The sequence below is a fragment of the Candoia aspera genome, chromosome 3 (assembly GCF_035149785.1).
Source record: "Candoia aspera isolate rCanAsp1 chromosome 3, rCanAsp1.hap2, whole genome shotgun sequence".
NCBI classification, from domain to species: domain Eukaryota; kingdom Metazoa; phylum Chordata; class Lepidosauria; order Squamata; family Boidae; genus Candoia; species Candoia aspera.
This window is the reverse complement of record NC_086155.1, coordinates 189,372,826-189,395,453: the sequence shown is the minus strand read 5'-3', so window position 1 is coordinate 189,395,453 and position 22,628 is coordinate 189,372,826. Positions and strand designations below refer to the sequence as shown.

The following is a 22,628-nucleotide window of genomic DNA, read 5'->3' as shown; positions in this document are numbered from 1 at the left end:
CCATTAATCCACTAGAAGAACTGCACAAGCCATTACTGCGGAAAATAAGAGCATTCAAAACACAGAGGCTCTATTTAAAAGCTGAACAGCAGTTACTGTAAAATAATTCTATTGGTCTGAGGATGCTAACATTGCAATATAAAATGACGTTCTGTCTTGGTTTGCAACACTGAATGCAGATGAAAATGACTGAAAGAGAACTCAAAGACAGAACAGTAGATCAACTCCTTCCCAATGCAGAATACCTACTATTACAGCATCCATCATCTGTTTAATGAAGCAAAATCACTAAGATCCACCACTTTCCAAGATAATCCACTGCTGAACAGCTCTTAATCACTGTTTCCTGTAATATGAACTATAGTAATAGAAATACTATAGTAATAGTCCATAGTTTCCTGTAATATAACTATAGTAATAGTCTATTTTCTACAAAAATATTTTCTATCTTCTATCTTCTATCTTCTATACAAACATATGTGTTTGTATAAAAACACTAATACTTGTTTAAGCAAAAAAAATAAAAAATAAAAAAGTGTAAATGAAAGAATAAATACATTCCAATATATACATTAGCCTAGAAAATAAGACAGATTGTCTTCCAAATGCAGGCCATATGATATTCTTCAGCATCCCTTGAGTAACCATTTCCAAGTGCTTCAGCAGGATAATGCCTTGACTACTCATTAATAGGCCTGTCTACATCATATTCCAACACAAATTTGTTGCACAAACTGGGGACCCACACAGAGCAGATTCATGTCCAAGGACTGCTCACCTTTTGGTATATCTTAAATAAAATATATCAGTTCAATGTTATTAACATGGAAGTATTATATCCTTACTCTAAGGGAATAATATTCAAAATTCCCCCCTTTATTTTTGCTGATCCATTGGCCTGAGACTGCCTCCAAAACATGCATTGTAAATAGCTGTTTTGTTTCCTTCAAATCTCTCATCAACCCCATTTTGCTAGGAATGCTTTGACACAACACTCTTATCCTCATACCCACTGTAACTGGTAAAGAAATCAAAGCACATGGAACTGAAACTTCTCCAAACTGTTTTCCTATTTGTCTTCTATTTATTCCTGTCTCCACTTCCCTTTACTTCCTCTGATGTTAATATAGGCAGCATTTTAGATGGTAAGGAACTTGATAATTTTCATCTCCTACACCACCATTATAGCACCATACATACTGGGGCTATTATGTAAATATATCATCAACACAAACTTATTGGGAAAGTTAGTCTTCAGTATTTAAATTCCTTACTTTAATGAATAATTCTTGTTGTATTTAAAAGGTGTTACACAATCATAACTGCCAACTAATGACTCAATGGCAATATTCCCATTAATTTTAATGGATCTGGACAGCACCCAGTACTAATTAGTCACTAACATGACAGAAAGAAGAAAACAATTATATGAAAGCAAAGTGGGGAGCTGTCATTTAAGAACTGTAGTCTGTGGATGGGGGAATATAATCCATAACTCCGGAAGTTTACACATATATCACATGAACACATATACACTGCTAAATTACTCTGACTGCCAGTTTCTAGAAAAAGAAAGGTTGTGTCTGTAACTGTACTCCTTACTGACACTGGAATATGAAATGCAGCTTCCTGTTTAATGAGAAAGCTGTGCAACAGTCAACATCAAACTGCAAATACCAAAATTCAGAGTATGTTTCATCAAATGTATTTGAAAAGAGAACCATTGGAGCTGTGAGAAAGTAAGTTCCCATTAGCTTTCCTGTAAATCTTAGTGTGTTTGTTTGCACATGCATTTCCTTTCTATCATGCACTCATATTTAGTATATTCAAATATACTGCTTATATTTAATTTCTAACATGACATTATCTAACATTTTCCCAAATATTATCTACCTTAAAAATGACAAATCATGTTAGCAGAACTTAAAGGTAACATTTCCCATTAACTTCCAGTTATTAATTCTGTTGACATCCATGTAGTTGCCTTAAGTTAACACCATCATAAAGTATCAAGAGAATGAAGCCCAATATATCAGTTTTTCCGTAATTAATTACACATAGCTGTAATTACTGTTTGCCAATGGAACCATACTGTGGTAGCCTACTCATGACAAAAACAAACCTTATTTAGTTTTACAACCACTGGATTTTCTCTGTTGCACTTTCTGTTTCACAAGTCTCCTCCCTCAGCCAGTCTTTGACCTCCTCGCTGGTGTCTCTGCCAAATTCTTGGCACTGAAAGTGAGGGGGAAGAGACCATACCATAAGCGTGTTGATAATGAGGAGACAGAAATAACAAACCAGCTGGATTGCCCTAATAAAGTATGTCTGGGATTTAGAGACACAACAACTCACTGCTTGCGAATCTGTACTTTGCTTTTAACCCTCTGAATTCCAATTTCAGCCTCTTCTACAATCCCTAGTTCCCTGCATCTCAGCAAAGTTCTCCACCATCCATTTCACTCTACTAGCAAATATTATGCACATTATACTGTGTTTATTTACTTAGGCATTTAAAAGTGGCATCCTCTACTGAACACCATGCAAACCAGGCAAAATGAAATGATGGTCAGAAAACAGCAATGCATGCATACAACAACTGAAGAGGAGTAGCCATGTTAATGGGTTGCAGCAAAAATCAGCTTTCTGGCATCTTAAAAGTTAGCCATTTTAGTAAGGCATAGGTTTTACTGACGAAAGTCCACTTCATTCTAATCCCCTCATTATATAACCACCCAGAGTATAATAATAATAATTCTAGTCTACAAAGGCCAGTATGTATGTATGTGTATGTATATGTATATGTATATAAACACACACACACACACAGTCAAGTTGAATCCAGAATTATTTCCTTGCTATTAATGAAAAAAAAAAAACCTTCCATACTTCTATCATACTTTTTCCTCTGGCCACTGGCAAAACAAGGAAAGAGGCAACTTTTGGAAAAATTCTCTTCTTCCTAAAGTCCTGTATGACCATCAAACTTTCTCTGCTGATAGCAGGGTTATCTTTGAAACAACATGGAAAACATTGAGGATGCAGAGAAAGGGGCTCCCAGTTAAAGAGTGCTGAACATACTTAGGGATTTGTATTGCTGCTGGGAACAAATACAAATTGAATACAACTCTTAGATGGAGTTCATGTATCAAGTTAAATCATGTTTTTGTTCTCTAAGTTTCCCACTTTCACTTTTGGTAATTCTGAAATAAACTGAAATATCAACAATGCACAAGCATTTTTCTACTCCTTTATTCTGCTTGAAGACTCTTAAGCCTCATTAAGATCAATTAATTAAGCTTTTGTTTCTTTAAATTAACACGTTACAAATGGTTAGAAGAGATTGAAACAGACAGGAAAAAAGGATTCTAGCTAATGTAAATGCAAACATTTTCCAAAGGTATCCTGATAACGTTCATGATGCATTCAAGGAATCCAGTGGTCAGTCTGCCATTATGATAGGTCACATGCATGCCTAATCACACACAGACACATGCATCCATATACTTCTGTGATCCTGATGATGCTAAATACGGGAGTAAATGTCTATGAAAATAATAGGATACATTTCATGCATGGGGGAAAAAAAGCTATGATTCTATTGTTTTATCTAAGTGTTAAAGAGAGGTAGGTTCCTTGTAACATTTTGCCCATCTAATGGTACTGATGGAAGTATTAACCACTGGAAAAGCATATGAAGTAGACATCACATGGTTATATAATCAAAAATAAAACTCAACCAGTTATTTTGAGTTATTTCAAATGAATAAAATCACTTAACACAAAGTAAGTACATGGCATGTATTTTGACCAAAACCTGTTATATAGTTAATTATGCAGAATAGTCTGGATTTGGGAAGCAGATTTGCTTGGGCAGTAATACATAATGCTTAGAGCAAGATATTGCAGTTTAAAAATAGGGTCCTTCAAATATTCCTTTCTGAAAATCTTATTGTTTCAAAATTTCCAGTAAACAACTGATATTTATATTTTCCAGCATTAATTTACTGATTAGTGGTTTGAATTCTCAAACTAAGAAAAAAGAGATTTAGTACAGCAGTGCTAACCTTTCAAAAAGTTTAACTCTTTATTCCAAAGGTAGGCATCCTTTGTGAAACTAATATTCAGAAGGCCACATACAACTAGCATACTTGAGTTGCTTGAAATTGACACACAGTACTTCGCTTCTTACTTCAATGGATAGTTTAATGTCTACTCTAGCCAATGGATTTAGGGATGCTCCAGATAGCTAAGTAATTGGTCTTATTCTTAGTAGGGTTCAAACTTTAATTGCAACAGCATACAGTAATGTCCCACCCTTACTTGTGGGTTCTTTTTTTCTAAAAAGGCACATTTCCCACATTAGAAATATAAAATTTCTGATCTCATATGAATAAAAAGATCTTGAGTGGTACTGTGGAAAAATATTCAACCTGTATTAACAGTTACCTACAGGCATTGAGGGAAGAGGGATGCTAGGTTTATTAACTTCTTAGTAACTGCTTGTTCCAAGTTGCACATAATGCACTTTATTATAATAAGCATATTAGGTTATAAAAATACTTCTACAAATATTATATTCTACAAGTATTATAAGTCTAGTATTGGATTTTTTTCCCCAAAATAAATGTACTTGTTGAGAGAGTTTATTCCTTGAAGCCATAAGCAATGACTTCTCAGAAGACTGGAAAGATCCTCACTCTATAGAGAATTTTTTCTCAACTTGCCCATGGGAAAAACACCTGATAATTATTTTTGCTCATGTTAGTGCCCAAGACCCAGTTATTCACTGGAAACGCCCAAGTACTGATATGCAGCTATTCAAGTACATACTCTGAAAACAAGACGACAAATACCTGATCCTTTTCCTTTGTTCCTTCTATCCTCAGAACAAAGTACAGAGTAAAAATCATCCAATGACCTATATATATTTTCTGCTAGAAAATCTTGTACCTGGGGATAATTGAAGTTTGAGGTTGTTTGAGTATTCCGTCCACATTATTTACCTATCTTCTCATTCGCTCCTGTTACATAGCTCACCATTTAAGATAAACTGATCCTAAAGCCAATTTGGTATAGTAGTTAAGGCACCAGGCTAGAAACTGGGAGACTGTGAATTCTAGTCCCGCCTTTAGCACAAAGCCAGCTGAGTGACTTTGAGCCAGTTACTCTCTCTCAACCCAAAGAAGGAGGCAATGGCAAACCACTTCTGAAAGTGTCGCCAATAAAACTGCATGGACTTGTCCAGGCAGTCACCAGGAGTCAAGAGTGACTCAAAGGCACCAAATAATAATAATAATAATGGCCACAACTGAGGGGGCAAGCAGGGCATGTGCCCTGGGCAGAGCTGGGGGGCCACCAAAATGGGCGTGGAATCCATGTTTGCCCTGGGTAACACAGACACTAGTTGCGGCCATAATAATAATAATAATAATAATAATAATAATAATAATAAATAAATAAATAAATAAATACATTTCACCTCAAAGCCAGGCCAGGGGGACATGAGTAACTCAATAGAGGAGCACACTGAAGTGGACTCCCATTATCTCTTTAATTAACCATTACTGTTCCATCTATAATTTCCAACAAGTCCTGAAATGAGAAAGCTGATTGCTATTGGCATGTAAACTGTATAAACCTCACACAGAAGACTCTGCTGGCAGGCAGGCAGGATCAAATTACATTTCTGATTATGCATATTGCAAGCTTACAAAGGAACACTCTGTTAACAGGAAAAACAAGAGCGAGCACTTTATACGCAAAGATTTTTATTCAAAACATTTCTAACCATACTTAAGCACATCATTAACACCTCTTGCCCCTCAAGGCAAATAGGTATCACGGCTGGGGACCACAACACAAACACCAATGGCATCTTTAGTCTATTCTATCTTTGAACTGAAGCTTCAGAGAGAGAACACTACAGAAGTCAGAAGGGAAGGGAGAACATTATGCTACAATGTGTAACTGCTGTGAATACTTCCTACATTTCCCCTGTGCCGCATTTGTATAATATGACCTTTTTGAACCAGGGGATATGCTTAGAATTTTGAGACTATTATATGGTTATTTTGTAAAATGGTTGCCATAATGGGTCATGGCAGTAATAAAATGCCCATCTACCAGAAAACATGATTACTGCACTGCGGTTCATCACCAATATATAAGATAAATGAAGTTAAAAGCAGGAGCTTGGTGAAGGCAATATGTGGACATGCTATCATCTCATATATTCTATAGGAAAATTCAGATGATAGAACTAGCCTCACGATGATCTAGGATGGGACCTTTCCTTCAGGATGCCCAAATGGTATGGGTGCTCTTTCCAATAGAGAGCTATATTTTTTTAATTAGTATTTTGTATAGTTTTTATGAGCCTTGCTATTTTCTGTTTATACTATTACGTTAACTAGGCATTGTATTTTGCATAAAACTATTTGGCTTTCAATTATCTTATTTTGTTTAATCTTTGTTATTGGTAATCATTTTTGTTACTGGCACAGTGCACAAATAGCAAATAAAAAATAATGCTGCTTCCAGAATATATGGTACCGTCAATGGGATCAGGGGAAAGGGTAAGAGGGGGCGGTAAAGGGTGGAGAGTTAACAGGAATAGGTACAGTGAGCCAGGCAAAATGGGTGCACTATTGAATTTGGAGCAGGTTGGGGCCTTGAGGTCCATACAGAGTATAGTGTGTTAGCATTATGTAAGACCTTCCTATTTATCCTAGTGTGCAATTACAGTGTGCAAATTATACTGAGAATTTGAAGCCACAATCTGCATGTCAAACATTATTGGACTTGGCTATGGTTCCTCCTGTGTTCCTAGTGGATGTATATGACTTTAAGTTGGTGATGTAGGAAGGAGAGGCTCATGATTTTTCTGCTACCTGTCAGTTGCCATGGCTGAATGGTACTACTGTGGGTGATTGTAGCACAAGTACATGTTCCAGGAACTTTTGCCCGCTTTTGTCCCCTGACAGCATTTTTTCCAGGCAAGCATTTACGCATGTTCTTTCTCCTGGGGAGCTGAAACTCATCTTCAGCTTCCTAAAACATACCTTACAACGAGCGGTAGGAAAGTCCTGCTGTCAATGTGTCTTTAGCTCTCTTTGTTATATATCCTGACATTTTGTTCTATCTACTTCACAGAAAAAGTTCTCTTCTCCCAGGATAGTCTTGAACACTTTTTCCTAGGAACACTTTGTTTTGTACGGGCATCTAGACTGGAAGCTACAGGGATATTTTGCTTTACAGACTCTATCCATCTTTTTACATTTGTTTACTCAATCATTTGGTATGGCTGTCCACCTCAACAAATGTGTTACATTTTGAAATGATGATTCAGAACAGTATTCAGCCATCTGCTTGGAGTGCTGCCTCAGTACTGAAATTAGTGGGGCTGTTCGCGGCAATGTCATTGAGAATGAACCAATGGAGTGCTGTGGCATTGACGAGCAAGTTGTGCGTGGATACAGAGATATGGACTGGAGATGTGTCCTTGTCTTTATGACTTCTTCTCTCCCTATGTAAGTGATCAGCACATGCCTAATTGATGGATATTAGTAATATTTCCAAGAACACTAGAAACATGTCTACAATTTTCCATCATTGTACTATATGGTCCGGTAATGTTATTTCCCCTTCCATCTTAGGCTAAGAATATTAGCTACGGCAGGTCTCCTGTTTTCATCAGGATGTCTATAGTTTTGCCATAATATGATTATACAATCACACCACAATCCCTTCCAAAAAAATCCAAATGCAGTTCTTTGGGTATACAGCACATATTTTTCCTAACTCGAGATTTCATTTAGTGAGAAGCTGAAAGCAGGCATCATCATTTGCTCTATTTACATTCTTGCCCCTTGTGCCAATCCTATCACATCTCAATAATTACCTCTTTTAAAAGTTAATTTATTGGAAATCAATAGGCTTCACTTACACTCATGTTTTATTTCGCTTCTACCAGCAAAAAGATTTATTATGACTTTTAAACATGAGGATGTTCTTTGATGCATTTCATGTATACTTCTTTTTTACAGTTTTCCCCCCACTTTTGGTTTTAATGGCAATATACATTCTAAGCCAATGTCAGAAAAGAAAATACTGGAAGTAATTTAAGGATATAGGTTTCTTAATAAACTGATAATAACGACAATACATTTGCTGTTTGGGCCATTTTTAAAAAAGAAAAATCAGACTGGATTTTTTTAAAAATGGCAGGATTCTAAAAATCATCAGATTTTAAAACATCTGATGTGTACGAAAGATAAACTCTTTCTGGAAAAGCAACCAGCTCAGAATAAGGAATTTACGCTAGCCACCTAGGACCTCTTTTTGCAAAATGGGGTCTGAATTAGTATGACAGTGAAAAATGAACACATATCCAAGACAAAAATCCATACCTCTAGTGGGCAACACGGATGTTGAAACTGCAGGATTATGTCTGAAGAAAGCCATATGCACTTATTTACAATTTCAAGAAAAGGATTCTAATCTTCAGTGAAGTATTTCCATAGATATTTTAGCAAAAAGAAGAAAATGTTCTTTGTTATAGGTTCTTTAACCAAACATTTCTGATATATATCAGTATCTTATATATATTTGTATGTATGTATGTATGTATGTATGTGTAAAATCTTTATTCAATCGTTGACAATGAGCGTGTACAAGTACTTCCTAGCTGCTGTAAAACAAGTGGAGAAAAGCGTTCTGCAAGGTTGATTATGCACCATTTACAGATGACTTTTAATAATGTAAAAGAATTGCCCCCAGCAATTAAAGTATTGTCATCAAATTTGCCGTTTCTGAACTTATGTTCTAGAATGGCAGCACTTTCCACTTAGATGAAAATCTTTCATTAATAGCATTTTTTCCAGTTCTGTTTTTTTTTTAATTTATTGTACTATTAATAATCTAGCACTAAGTGAATATCTATGTTACTTAAATTTATGGTTAATATCTCAGGCTGCGACAGGATGCCAAGGTACTTAAAGGGATCCTTCCATAGGTCCCCACCAGACTCCCTGCTTTGCTGTCCACTGCGTCGTTCGGAAATGCCCACCTACCCTGAAACAAGACAACAGCAAGCTGGATTGGTAGAGATCATCCTGGAAGGGTAGACGGAATAAGCAGCAATCGTATCACTCTGCCTTCTGATACATTAATGTTTTATTATTGGTTACTATAATGCAGTGTTTCTCAACCTTGGCAACTTGAAGATGTGTGGACTTCAACTCCCAGAATTCCCCAGCCAGCATATAATGCTATTTGGCTGTTTTATAACCTCTTTTAATATGTTCCTATTTCAAATATACGGACCAGCTCATAAAGGTTAGATACCTCTGATATAAACATTTACGGAGTTGTAAGTCCCATTAAATATGAAAGGAAAGGAGTAGATGTTAGTAGACCTGCATAGGATTGTGCTGCCAAAGAATTTTAAATGCAGAAGAGTTTGTGTCCACTGGGACTGGACAGAAAACTCAAAATAGCATATTTTAAAAAACTGCCTTGCATGAGTTACTTAAAACGTTGGTTTTAATTTTTTGAGTAATGTTTTTAAAAAACTTCCCACAATGAAAAAAGCTGCAGTAGCTAATTCCACAAGCAAAAGAGATTAGAAAGTATTCTGGCAGTCTCCATGATACAGTTGAGTTTTTAAAAATAAATGCGTGTATGTTTTATGAATCTAGCACATTTTTGTGGGAAATTTAATGTTCTAGACAGAACATTCTGATTTTTTTCCACATTAAAATTTGGTGATAGCATATTAATGGTACCCAAATATAAGAAAGAAATGTGAAATTGTAATTATTTGCCATGAGGTCCATCTTAGTGGACTTAGCAAAAAGTGAGCAGTGAATAAATTTGCTTAAGAACACACCACAAAAGACCATGCTGATGCAAAATTAAGCCAATTGTATACAAAACACTATTATTAAACAGCATAAAGTTGGGTACCATATTTAATATAAAGTTTTTCTCCCCCTTTTGGTCTTATAACTTCTAGGAACAATCAAGCAATAAGGGATTAAAACTGGAAAAACACCATTTCCCAAATGAAACAAGAATTAAATACATCTACATGTTCCAAATGTATTTTTAAAATCACTTTCAAGCTTAAGTTCAATCTTCCTATTCTTTACCAGCAACATTTTCTGAGCTAACAGTCAAAGAATAGTAAAGAAAGTTAACAAGCTAATCATTCCAGTCAAAATATCCCCAACTCCCACTTGAATGAGATTCTTTACACTGCAGGACTAATCATAAAAGTACAGTCTAGTTCATCAAAATAGATGATTGTTACTTTCCATTTATATATGTATAAACATAGCTGGTCTTGATAATTTTGGCTAAATTAATATTATTTTTTCTTTCTTTGATTAATTAGTCCTTGTCATCAAACAACTTTCCTTTGCTACATATTTTTTATAAGCCCACCAAAGAGGAGATGAGAAAATGTACTGAATGAGTAATTATAAAAGAATCATATACAATTATTACACAGGTAATAATTACAAGGGAAACACTTTAAAAATGACTTTAGTCTGTAATCCTGCACACCTAGGAATACATTTCATGAGATATTTCAGCAGAGTTACATTAAAATTGGACTGTTTGTGCATTATAAACTGAAGGATATGGTGTATTAAATTAAAATGCAACCTTTGTCACATATTATTAACTTTCCAAAAATGTGTGAATTGCTTCTGGCAACTTTAGTGTTATAATAAAAGTACAACCAAGTTTTACAAAGATAGACGTGGAAATGCTAAATTGATTATTCACACTATTAGTGCTAATGAACTAGCATCTTTCTCGGTTTAAAAAAAACACCCTTATTTTAAAAAAGAGACCTTATTTAAAACCTCTTGCACTCTGAACTTAAAGATACTGATTTTTAATTTTTAATGATGGCAGGGCCCACATCACTAGAAAAGAACAGTAATTTATAAGCATACTTATTCCTACATTACTTTTCTGAAAACAGTGTGCCTTGTAATTCACGCGCTGTAAGGTCCGTATAGCAAATCATAGTTGAAATGGCCACGTTTCACCTGTATGGCTTACAATTACTAGCTATAGTTAAAATAACTACAGGCTGTTTCTGATCATATTTAGTACAATCAGCAATACAAATCCTTTAAAAACTCAACTATTAAGCCAACAGATTAGAAGAGACATAAGTTCTTTAGAGATTTGACCCTTGAATCTCAGAGTAAAGACATACATCATAATATATTTCCAACAAACATAAAACTGACCAAAATCTAAATTCAAATTCAAGCTATTCTGCATTCCAATTCTAAGGCAGTTCTGCCAAAACAAAAACTTGTGGCTTGCTTTGAAAACCTTGATGAACAGCATAATCTTTCAATTGTCTATTTGCTGTCCCTGAATATTAAATGTCCATGTGTTTGAAAGAAAACTGTCAACTTAAATGTAATCTCTGTTAGTGTTATTATAGTAAGTGGCCCCTCTGAGATAATATCCATTTAAGTACTTACTGTATATTTGTAAAATTAATGGACAAATATTATTTGCATGAAATAATTTTCTCCTATATAACAGCTCAGCCTGTTCACCACTGAATCCGTCCAAAGCTACGGCCATCTTACAGCACTCTTCTGGAATATCACATTTGAATTTATCCAATATCTTTATAAATGTAGATGTCACAATCTTTACTTTGTCTTAATTTTAGAATGGGTATTAATTTTATGTTTCTAACACATTTAACTGAACATGAAAGTTAAGACATAAGCTAAAAAAATGCAACTTGGTGCCCCACCTTGTGGGAATCCAGCATTTCCTGACACACAGAGAAATGTCCTTTATGTCCTTCAGACTTACCTAACAGACCCCTTCATCTATCGCAAAAGCCAAATCATCTGATCCTAAACTAACTGTCAACTGCTTGCAATGGTGAGGAAGCCAGACATCAATCAATCAGTTTTTATCAGAGGTGTTCTTCGTTTTAGCTGTTGTGCTCATCTTATCATCTGACCCAGTTGTAGGCCTGACTTCAGAAGCTTAAAAGAACTTGATGGCAAAATATGCATTTGTTTGTCTGTGATGTCCACTATTAAAGGACCAGACATAAAATTATAGAAACTCTCTCTTTAAAATTAAACTAAATTAGACTAAACTACACTAAATTATAACTAAAGGTATTGTACCTCTTTATAATCCCATGACTACTTTTCAAGTAACAATTCAAAGGGAGTTTCTAATTCATTATACATGGTGATCTGCACGTTGTCCATATAAAATACAGAAACACGGGCTTTAAAGGTATTCATAAATCAGAGTTATGTAACACATTCTCATTATTAATCTTGTTCTTATATATTAGACTGCTAACATGAAATTTTCATTTTTAATTCACCTATAATCAGCAGCACAAAACTATGCATATTGTTAGTAAGTCTCATTGAGTTCCATGTATCTTTCTTCTAAGAAACAGGGTAGAGGAATGCACCCTTAATGTCTTCTGTTTATGAAGCAGGAAGTTATATTCATAGTTTAAAATCAATTACAGCACAATCACATACATGGGAACTAGAGAGCAATGGAGCAGACTACTAAGGATTAATATGACTGGATGGTCAAGTTTCAATCCAATTTTTCTCAGTTAACCTTACATTTGAATAATCATGCATACAGATATTTTGTTCAGGATTTTATTTTTCAAATAAACCTAATTACTGTTTTTGATTTGAAGTGCCTGTGTGTTTTTCCACCCATGGTAGAAACAAGAAACTTTGAAGAAAATCACAAAGTAGGTAAAATGTAACAGCTTAAAGCATAAACAGATGCATACATAAAAACCTTTCCAACATTATGGAACCATTCTTTCTTTTAGGCGAGGCGCAAATTGTGTAAAACATCTTTTTAAAGTTTCCAGAACAAAATCCTTGAACTGTCTTAATGGTTTTGATACAGTTTTTTTTTAAAAAAAACTATTTCAGACATTATATGTAATGGTAATCCACTAAAACCACAGATATAGCCACACTGAAGCAAAATATAACAGTGAAGATCATTTGTGCATAGTATTGATACTTCAAAAAATGTTCCTTGTTAATTATTTATAGTACCATTAGAATGGCTTGCCTGCCAAGAAGTAATATGTACACTGAGCTTATGTAACTGCATATCCATTATGATTAATCTATTTACGTAAACAGAAAACATAAAAAAGCAAGCAGTACTAATAACATCAGATGTATAAAAGTCACTAAACAATATATTTCAAAAAGAGTAAATGTGACATTCAGAACACAAAACTTTAGTTAGGTAGAAAAATGTGACAAATTATTTTAAAATAGTTGCTGCAGAAGGAAGCTATAAGAATAAGAAATAATAAGAAATTTGGTTCCAGCAGAATATTTACATTATCTTCTTTCCTTTCTTCTATTTGAAATGCAAATACCAGCTCAGAGGAAGCAATGTCACAGCCTCCAAAAGCTCAGAATACCATTCTTATCAATGAATTTACTCCAAATATCAACAGCAATTTTTAAAAGTCCATATTGCTGGATACTACACACTTGTGCAATTCTGAGTATCTTACAACCCATCAATGGATGCAAAGAAGATTAAAAAAAAACAACTACCCAGTACTTTGACTTCAGTAGTCAATTAATAGTAAGCACACACTCTTTGTTGTCCTACCTAGTTCTAAGTATCTTCAGCCCAACATGCTTCCTCTCCTTACCCCATTATGCCATCAAGTTTGAAGAACAATGAAAACTAGATGGTATTCTAGCAACCCCAACTGTTACAGCACAACTTTTTCCCAATGGTTTACTGAAGTTTCTATCCAAGCATGTTTCCAAAGTCAGTTATCATTAAATTTCTCTTTAAAAAAATAAACTGATTATTTTTCTGACCCTGAAAAGAACACATATATCTCAGAAATCTTCAGTCTACTGCAAAGTAGAAGGAAAAGAAAATTAATGGTAAATGGTACATTTGTCTAATTTTGAAGAACTATAGCAATTGCTTTTTACTTCCCAACTTAAAAGTATATTCAAAGTAGGGAGTGTTCAGAACTAAAACAAGGTATGTTTTTCACTTCTCACTAAATATGGTGAGGGGCTTGGAAAGTTAGAGGGCTATTTTTGTTAATTTTATATTTCTTAACAGAAAACATTTTGTTGGCTGATTTTTAAGAATCAGATCTGCAAGTAATTTCATACAAATTATTCAAACCTTACATTGCACATCGTATGTTCCTTTTTAACATGATTAAATCACTCTAAAGGCAGAAAACATTGCATTACTGACAGCCATCCAGATCTATTATCAAGTCACAATGGCAATAGCTTTTGAAGCCATTTGATTAAACCAAGTAATCAATTAAGAGATGTCAATATCAAGATCAGAGACATCTGGCACTAAAAATATTCTGTTCATTGCATACTTATATGGATGTTTTATTTAATATACATACAATAGTCTCTAAAAGGATTGAGTTGGGGTTGAGATGCTATACTGTGTATTAATGAGACAAGTAAACTACATTACTTACAATTGCAAGCTGGAATTAAAGTTTTCTTAACAATATGACTGATAGACCAATGGCCATAATAAAATATGTTGCGGTTTGTAATCAATATTACAAATAGTGGGCCAAGCACACGTACTAATAGTTGAGCATGGAAATTATTTCCAAATAACTGTTTTGAAATATTGTCCATATTAGAATTGGATTAGGTTTTGAATTTCCTCTAAGTTGAGTTCTGGATTTCAGCAAAGTGATGTGTTTATATGTCAATATTTCAAGAAAGAGTGGCATAGAACACAAATACTCTTGAGAGATTTTCCACAGAGCTATACATCAATATTTTATTAAGGTGAATAGCAACAAACTGGAATTCATACAGGCTCAGGAAATCATATTTATCAGTTCAGCAATTTCCAAAGATGCTTCTAAAGAATTATTCAGATTGCCTCTGGTTCTTCCTTGGGAGTCATTATTACAGAGATATAAGCAGAAAAGATGTAGTTGTTTTCTTTAAAAAAATAAAGGACTTCTGCCAAGCAGTGTAATACTTCTCCATTCCACTCAACACAAGCAGCTCTGTACTGATCTTGGCTTCATAACCAATACCAATCTTTCAGGCCTTTGAAGGTAAAATATATCATCCTATAAAAGCAAGAAAATTAACCCACTTTCATTCTAGACATGTTTGCTAAATGTACAAATTACTGAGCTTAAAATAATCCAAATGACACACCTCTCATTCCCTCTCTTTGTGTCATCTCAGAAAGACAATTTGACAGTAATAGCATAACACCTTCTTGGACATACCTCTAGGCGTTAATATTTAAATCTTTCCTATCCCTTGTGATTGAAATTCAGCATCAATTCACAAACAAAAACTAAATCAATGTTCTTAGAGTTCAAACTAGATCCTTAAACAGTTTGCCACTCTCCATGAACAGATAAGATAAACTTTCTTTGACCCAAGAGATGAAGTTGCCATGACGATCAGAGAGTCTACTTTCTATATTGATATTTGCTGATGTAACAACAAATAGAACCAGATCCTAGGATTGATAATGGTGATTAATTAATACTAATATTGATCCTTACAAGCAAGAGACAAGGCTATTAACTTGAAGCCTGAAAAGTCAATTGTTACCTGTGGCAGAGATACCAGTGACCGATTTTGAAACATAATAAACAAATGTGCCAGATTTATGCTAATACCCTTAAAGAGAACATGTCTCTGTTTCATGCATGGCACTTCCACATTCAAATCCATTCTTTTAATTACATCGCTCTACAGAACTATAAGGAAAAATAAATTTCAAAGGGAAAAAGTCTTTAAAATATTTCTATAGGCTCCAATTCATTCCTTTTCTGAATCTAATTTCTGGGAAGGAAGGACGGAAGGAAGGAAGGGAGTGAATTAGGAGCTTAATTATTTATATCAGGCTTAAAATGCATTGCCACCTCTCCAGAAAGGCACAGCTAGTTTCTCATACAAGTCTAAAGTTCACAAAAAGCTATGACAAAAAAAATCTCCATGTAACTTACACAAATGAGTACCCCAAATGAGTATCATCCCCCCCCAAAAAACTAGCTTTATTAATTCTTGGTGGAAAAGCATTATATGGTTCTACTTTACTAGCTGTACTGCAATTAAACATGTTCTAAATTTCCTGTTCTAGTATTTATTAATACATGTACATATCAGAACTGATTTCAATGACATACTAGAACATATTACAGGAGCTTCTTCCAGTATGAAAAGGAAAAGGTTCTACATTCAGAGTTTGGAAAACCCACTGCATCTAAAAAAATACTTCTGCAATGAAAAAGCCTTTAAATTTCCATTCAGTACATTGGAAGAAAGATGGGGGACCTGCTGGTACTGCCCTTAATTTTCACTGGTTTATATGTAACACACTTTGCTAGAATGTTTTTCTAATCAACTGCTCAGGTGTTACTTCTTTAACTTGTTAGTTCATATACATTTCATTACTGGTATCCTAACTGCAATTTTTGTAATTTCAGTTCATATATAAAGATAAAATAATTGGCACTACAACTAGATTATTTTCATTTCATTACCCCCAGACCTATATGAATCTCTTCATGTGGCGCTACTTCCAATGATAATATGAATTAACCCAGACTGAAAATTAGAAGCGTGTTATTGAATTTCATTACTTTCCTTTACATATGAATCATATTTATCATATTTATATAATGCATTTCCTAAACTAAACGTCTCTATGTATCTCACAATGAAAAAGATTACTTACTTTCACAAAATTAACATTTGGCTCCCCAAAGGCAAACAAAACCATACATAGCAGCAATGTGGGCAGCTGCTTATTCAGAGCTCTGCTTTGCTTACAGAGATTATTCCAACTGTGTTGCTTTAAGTGGTGTACAATGTAATGTAAAGGAGAGTATAAACTTAATTAATTGATTAAAATGGGCTTTTACTCCTTAAAGGTTATCCTCCAAAGTTTTCTACTTCTAAATTTAAATATGTTCATATGGGCACCGTATTTTAACACATGCATATAAATACATGCATTCCCTCTATTACAGGAACTTTTTTTTAATGAGACCTAAAGCATAAAAGATTCGCGTTGCCTTTTTCTAGTCAATATCCACCTGGATATTCCCAAAATATTCATTAACTGAACTCTTGTCACCTTCTGAAAAGTTGCTCATAATTACTTAATAATATTAGATCAAAGAGTATGAGGTCTACTGCTTCAGAAGCTATAAATATAAAATATTGTTTTATTTCTTTGGTAAACGTAGCAACAATGTACGCTATATATGTAAGACCTTTCTAAATATATCCACTAGAAGGCAAGAACGTACAGTAAAAGCAAAATGGCAACACAGTGGACAGTGCAACTTTATAGCCACAAAATCCTAGTTATCTGTAGTCAGAATAATGTTCTTAAATAAACACTGACCAATTATTTAGCTTTAAACACTTGTAAGAGCTTATGGCAGGTGAAATGTAGTATGTTAGTAACCTGCCACACTTGAGCTTCCAAAATAAAGAGATATTTTCTACTCTATTTTTCCATATGAATTAACTGTACCCACTAATGAGATTATTGATAATTTAGAATACAAACTGGCTTTACAATATAGCTCTTCCGCAAAATGATTTGACACAGGCAAATGTCTAGGGACAGAAATAGTTTTATGCCTACAAAAATACAATATGGGTAAGAAATATTAATAGAGACTACTTATGTATTTTTTTACTCAGGTTAAATAAGCTAAGTTTGTTATAATTTTAAACTATTACTGTATTTAAGAGAAAACTTCTTAATACAGTGGCTTTCTTTTAGTTCATCATGGATGTGTATGAAAGTACAAGAACTCACAAGACTGAGAGGCAGAAAAAAATTAAATATTATATATTAATGGAAACTTTTGGATGAAAGCTTGGAACAGAAAGTTTTAAGAACAGATTTATCCTAACATGAATAAACTTTGAAAATATTTATGTAGTATACTTAATTTCCAGGTTCTCTTTAAGCATAATTTGAAAATAATTTGCTATTCCTTCCCCGTCTAATTTTAACCTAAAAATATCAGCACATTTCTATAAATATTACAAAAGAAGCAAAAGTTCAATGTGGATCTCTTCTGATATCTTTTCAAATAAATTTCTTGACTTCTTTGTTGGTATTAAATGACAGTGTTTTAAAAGCCTCCTATATTCTTTAAGCAATTAGTTTGGCAATGTTTTATTCTCAAAATAAATAATCATACAAAATAACCAGCTCATTTTCTCCTCCCCAGGCTTCAGGTGACTGTATCTAAGTGTGAGTGAAATTGGAATAATATTGTTCAGAAAATATCAGATCCCAGACAACTGCAACAAGAAATAATAATAATAAAACTACACAGCCAGCCCTGCTAATCATAAAGAAATGCACTTGCTTGAAAAAAAATCATTTGTCATAAATTTTGCATTGCAGCCACAAAATGGAGAACAATCTGGACAATTTATTGGCATATTGGCAGGAGATGATAAGGCAAAAAACAACAGCTAGCAGCTGGTGCAGCGAGATGGGCTGATAACATTGATATGGGGGTCTCCCACACAAAACACCTCCTCTCCTATCAGTGCCTTTTATCAAAGTAGCATTACAATAATAGCTTATAAGAGAAGGCTTTTTTATTTTATTTTTATATTTTAGGAGTGGCAAATACATTTTTCTATTTTTCCATAGACTTGGAAAAGGGGAAAAATCTGAATGTTTGGACAAAACATGGGGCAAAATACATAATTTATCACTGTATTATCACAAAATCCAGGCAGTCTAATCAAGGAGCCCTGAGTGACTATTTTTTGCCTTATCATCCAAAGTGGTGGAAATGGAGAAGGAATTATCAGGCTTCTGCAGATTGCTGGGCTGGAATTTTAATGGTAATAATCGGGTTTCTGATGGTATATCTTTTCCGCTTATCTTTCCCATTATCTACCCTTATCTGGCCAGTCATCAGAGCAAATTAATGGTGCTCTTTCAGCGTCGCTTTTTTATCACTGCCCAGAGAGCACCCAAGGGGAAAGAATAAGCAAAATATTAAAATACTGCATAAATCACAATTTTAGATAGCAGAAAACTGTATGAAGTAAAAGAGGGAAAATTGTGCCCAACAACCTTTGTGTCCTTTGAACTGACTGTCTTGGGAGTTTTGGACTTCCTCCCACCCCTTGTCATACAGCTTCTAAATTGTGCTGGTTTTTCAGCAAGACTTCTTTGCAAACTGAGATTTCAGGCTTGAAAGTACTGCTCTTGTCTCCCCACTCATTTCCCTATTATTTTAGCTGTCAACTGTGATGGTCACACTAGGGGTTGTTTAACTAAGAGAGGTTGTGTGTGTTCTCCCTCACCATTCTAGAGAATTGCACATGGGCTAAATATTTAAATACATTCAAGAATTTTTTATGGGAGAAGTTCACATTTTTAGCAGGCAACACAGTTGGAGAAGAAAAATCTGCAGCATCCAGTCTGAGCCACAATGACTTTTTAGCCCACTGTCCTACTAACCCTCTACAGATCTTCAATACCCAAGAGCTCCTCCACCTCTGGAAATCTCTGAGAGTAAATCTGGGCAGCAGAAACTTTTCTTGACAATTTTAAGCCCTAATGCTAGCCAAAGTACTGCACAGCCCCAATGGCCCCATAGTGTATGTTACATCTAGACAAGCGTACACAAAAACATTTACAGGCATCAATAATAATGAACAGTGGGGTTGGTTCCTTTAATTTAATACTTCTTACTAGGGAGGAGAGGCACAGGAACTGGCCTGTGACCCATCACAGAATTCAATAGCCTCAATTAGTACAAAAGCTTTTATCTGACATTATAAGGTGGGCATAAAAAACATTTAACAGTTAAACTGGGAGATAACCAAGTATGAAAAAATAGACTGAAATGGTCTTTGTACCGTGCAACCAATTAATGTTAATTATTTATTAACAATCAAGCCACCATTCACATTATGCAGTAGAAAGCTCTTCCAGCCAGTAACATTCCTGGCTGTGCTCTGTTTAAGTGAACAGGTTTTCCTTAGCAAAAGATGAAGCAAAGATCATCAGAAGTTCTTTCTAAAAGGCAACTACATAGTCTTAACAAAGTGAAAGTTACAAGAAGGTTTTAAGGCCACCACAGCCGTACCGGCTAAAAAGGGAGTATCAGAAAGTTCCACTGAGAAGCATCATTCTTTTTTATAAGGTTAATCCAGATTTTTCTGGAGCTGTTTTGTCCCAAAAGAAAGTCTCTTCTTTATCGCCCAATCTCTTAATTCATATTCCGGGGCAATAAGAAATCGCGATTCTATATGCTTTTTAAAAAAGCATGCAGCAAAAGCAAAACCAAGAGAAAGGAATGGGTTAGGTCACGTGACATTATCTTTGAAAGGCGTTTAGGGCAGAGACTGGTCCACTCAACGCTCTTTGGTCCTCGCTTTTTTAGAAAGAAATCTTTCCTTTCAGAAACACCCACGCTTAATTCCGGGTACTTGAAAAGAGACCAAGCACAAAACAAAACAAAAAAGAATCTCAGCGCGCGGAAAAGTTTTAAGAAGTTGACATCCTGAGCGACTATACCCAAGTTTGTCCCAGGCTGGGGCGGGGAAAGGGAGAAGGGAAGGGATGCCAGAAGTCTGATTATCAGTCACCTGCTCCACCTCCTCCGGGCACCTCTCTGCTAATAAAATAGCGAGTGGGCGCTTGCTAAACCTCCACGCGCGCGACTGCTTAGAAGCGACGGGAATTCGCAGGGACAAGTTTGCGAAGGAGCCTCGTCTCCCAGCAAAGGAACAGTTTGGGGGCGGGAGGGGTTGCTCTTTCCAAAAGTCCGGCCGCCGCTGCTGCATGGTGCCACCTTCCCACCCCCCCTCCGCACCGCCCCCGAGGAACAGCACGCGTGCCTTTGGCCTGGACGGCAGGAGCCCGGTGCTGGGAGGGGGGAAGCGGGCAAGAAGGAATAGCACTCTGCACGCGCTCAGCCGGCTCTGGGCTCCCCTCCCGGGAAATTCTTCCTTTTCTCGCCACCCCCGCCTCCTCTGTCCCCGGGATTGCTGTGGGCAAATACCTCCAGCCGCACACTTCCCAGGAAAGAAAGTTTTCTGACCGAAAGAACCGATTTCCCCCTCCCCGGCCGGCCAGCTACCCACCCCTCAGAACGAAGTTTAATGCTAACTTTCCCGAAAGCCTATCCTGCCCAGGAACCCCCAAAACAAAGGATTTTTAAAGGAAAAGGAGGGGAACCGCGGCGGGGGGGGGGGTGCTTCAGACGCCGCTCTCCCAAGACAAACAGCTCCTTCCAAACTCGACTGGGGCGCTCGCACTTCGGCGGCTCCCTCCCTGCTCGCCGCCTTTTTTTCCTCCTCGTTATTTTTAGCCAAGCCTTGGAAAGCGCAGAGATCCAGAAAAGCACCATTGCGAGGCAGGCCCCCCCGCAGCCCCCTTTCCTCCGCTCTTGGAAAACTTACGTTTAATCTGCCGGGGTTTGCTCTGTTTCCTTCGGGACATGCTGCTCGCCGCTGGTGCTGCTCCTGCCGCCGCCGCCGCCGCCGCTCTTCGGGTTTCAGGTGCACTGAGGGTGTGAAAGGGGGTGTAAGGTAAGTAGGTGCGCGACGGGAGTGGGGGGGAAAGGGACAGAGGGGGGGAGAAGAGAGAGAGAGTGCAAAAGGAGGGGGACGGGGAGGCGAATCGGCGCGCCGGGCGCCTAGGCAGGAGCAGAAGGGAGATGACAGGAACGGAAGGGAGCCGAGGAAGGCTCGGCTCGGCTCAGGAGGGCGCGCGGGTGTGAGCGCGCGCGCGCATGTAGGGGGAGAAAAGACAGAAACGGGGAGAAGGAGTGTGCGCGTGTGTGTGTAAAAGAGAAAGGAGGGGTGAGTTTGAGAGTGAGCGAGAAGAGCAGAAAAAAGTGGGGGAGGAGGGAGGAGGGAGGGAGACCAGCCGGAGGGCGAAGAGAAGAAGACAGGAGAGGAAAAGGAATGGGGAGGGAGCGCGCTTTGTCGCTCTTTCCCTTTCGGGCTCCCTCCGGCTCCGCCGAGCCTTTCCCGGAGCCGCCGCCGCCGCCGCTCCCCGCGCCCGTATCGGGCGCGCCAGGCTGGAGAGGGCTCGGGGCGCGCGAGAGAAACCTCCGAAGCGCGCCCCGCTGGAGCGGAGCAAAGGCCTATCTAGAGCAGCATCCCGACTCCCGCAGGGGCAGCCGGACGCCCCGGGGAAGTCCTCTGGCCGGCTCAGGCGCTGCCACTCCGAGGCGCGCTTCCTGGCACTCCTGGAGTTGGCGGGTGCCAGCCGCCGCGCCTCGCAGCCATGGGAGGCTCTCCCTGCCAGGGAGACGGGCGGCTGGGAGTGGGAAGGGGAGGAATGGCGAAGGGGCGAGCGAGGGGAGGAGGGGCTTGGCGAGGGGAGGCGGCGGGGATGAGTTTGGCCCGCGAGCTCCTGACGGGCCACGGGCTGCCCCCGAGCGCGCCGGGCTGAGAGTTTGGGCAGAGCGGCTCCGCCGGGGTCGCGGCCCAGCGGCCGCTCGGCGGGCAAGACGTAGCCCGTGCGCCCTTTCCTCCGTCGGGGGCTTCACCAGAGCCACAAAACGA

At 37.3% G+C, this 22,628-nt stretch overlaps 1 protein-coding gene across 2 annotated transcripts in view; it reads right to left on the bottom strand.

Moving 5' to 3' along the window:
• Positions 1-22,368, bottom strand: part of ZFPM2 (zinc finger protein, FOG family member 2) — a 358,777-nt gene extending 336,409 nt beyond the window's left edge. For both annotated transcript variants that reach the window (XM_063299588.1, XM_063299589.1), the window contains exon 1: positions 21,516-22,368. In XM_063299588.1, the coding sequence (XP_063155658.1) occupies positions 21,516-21,555 (40 nt within the window). In that variant the 5' untranslated portion in view covers positions 21,556-22,368. The remainder of the gene's footprint in view (positions 1-21,515) is intronic.
• Between the last annotated feature and the right edge of the window lie 260 nt (positions 22,369-22,628).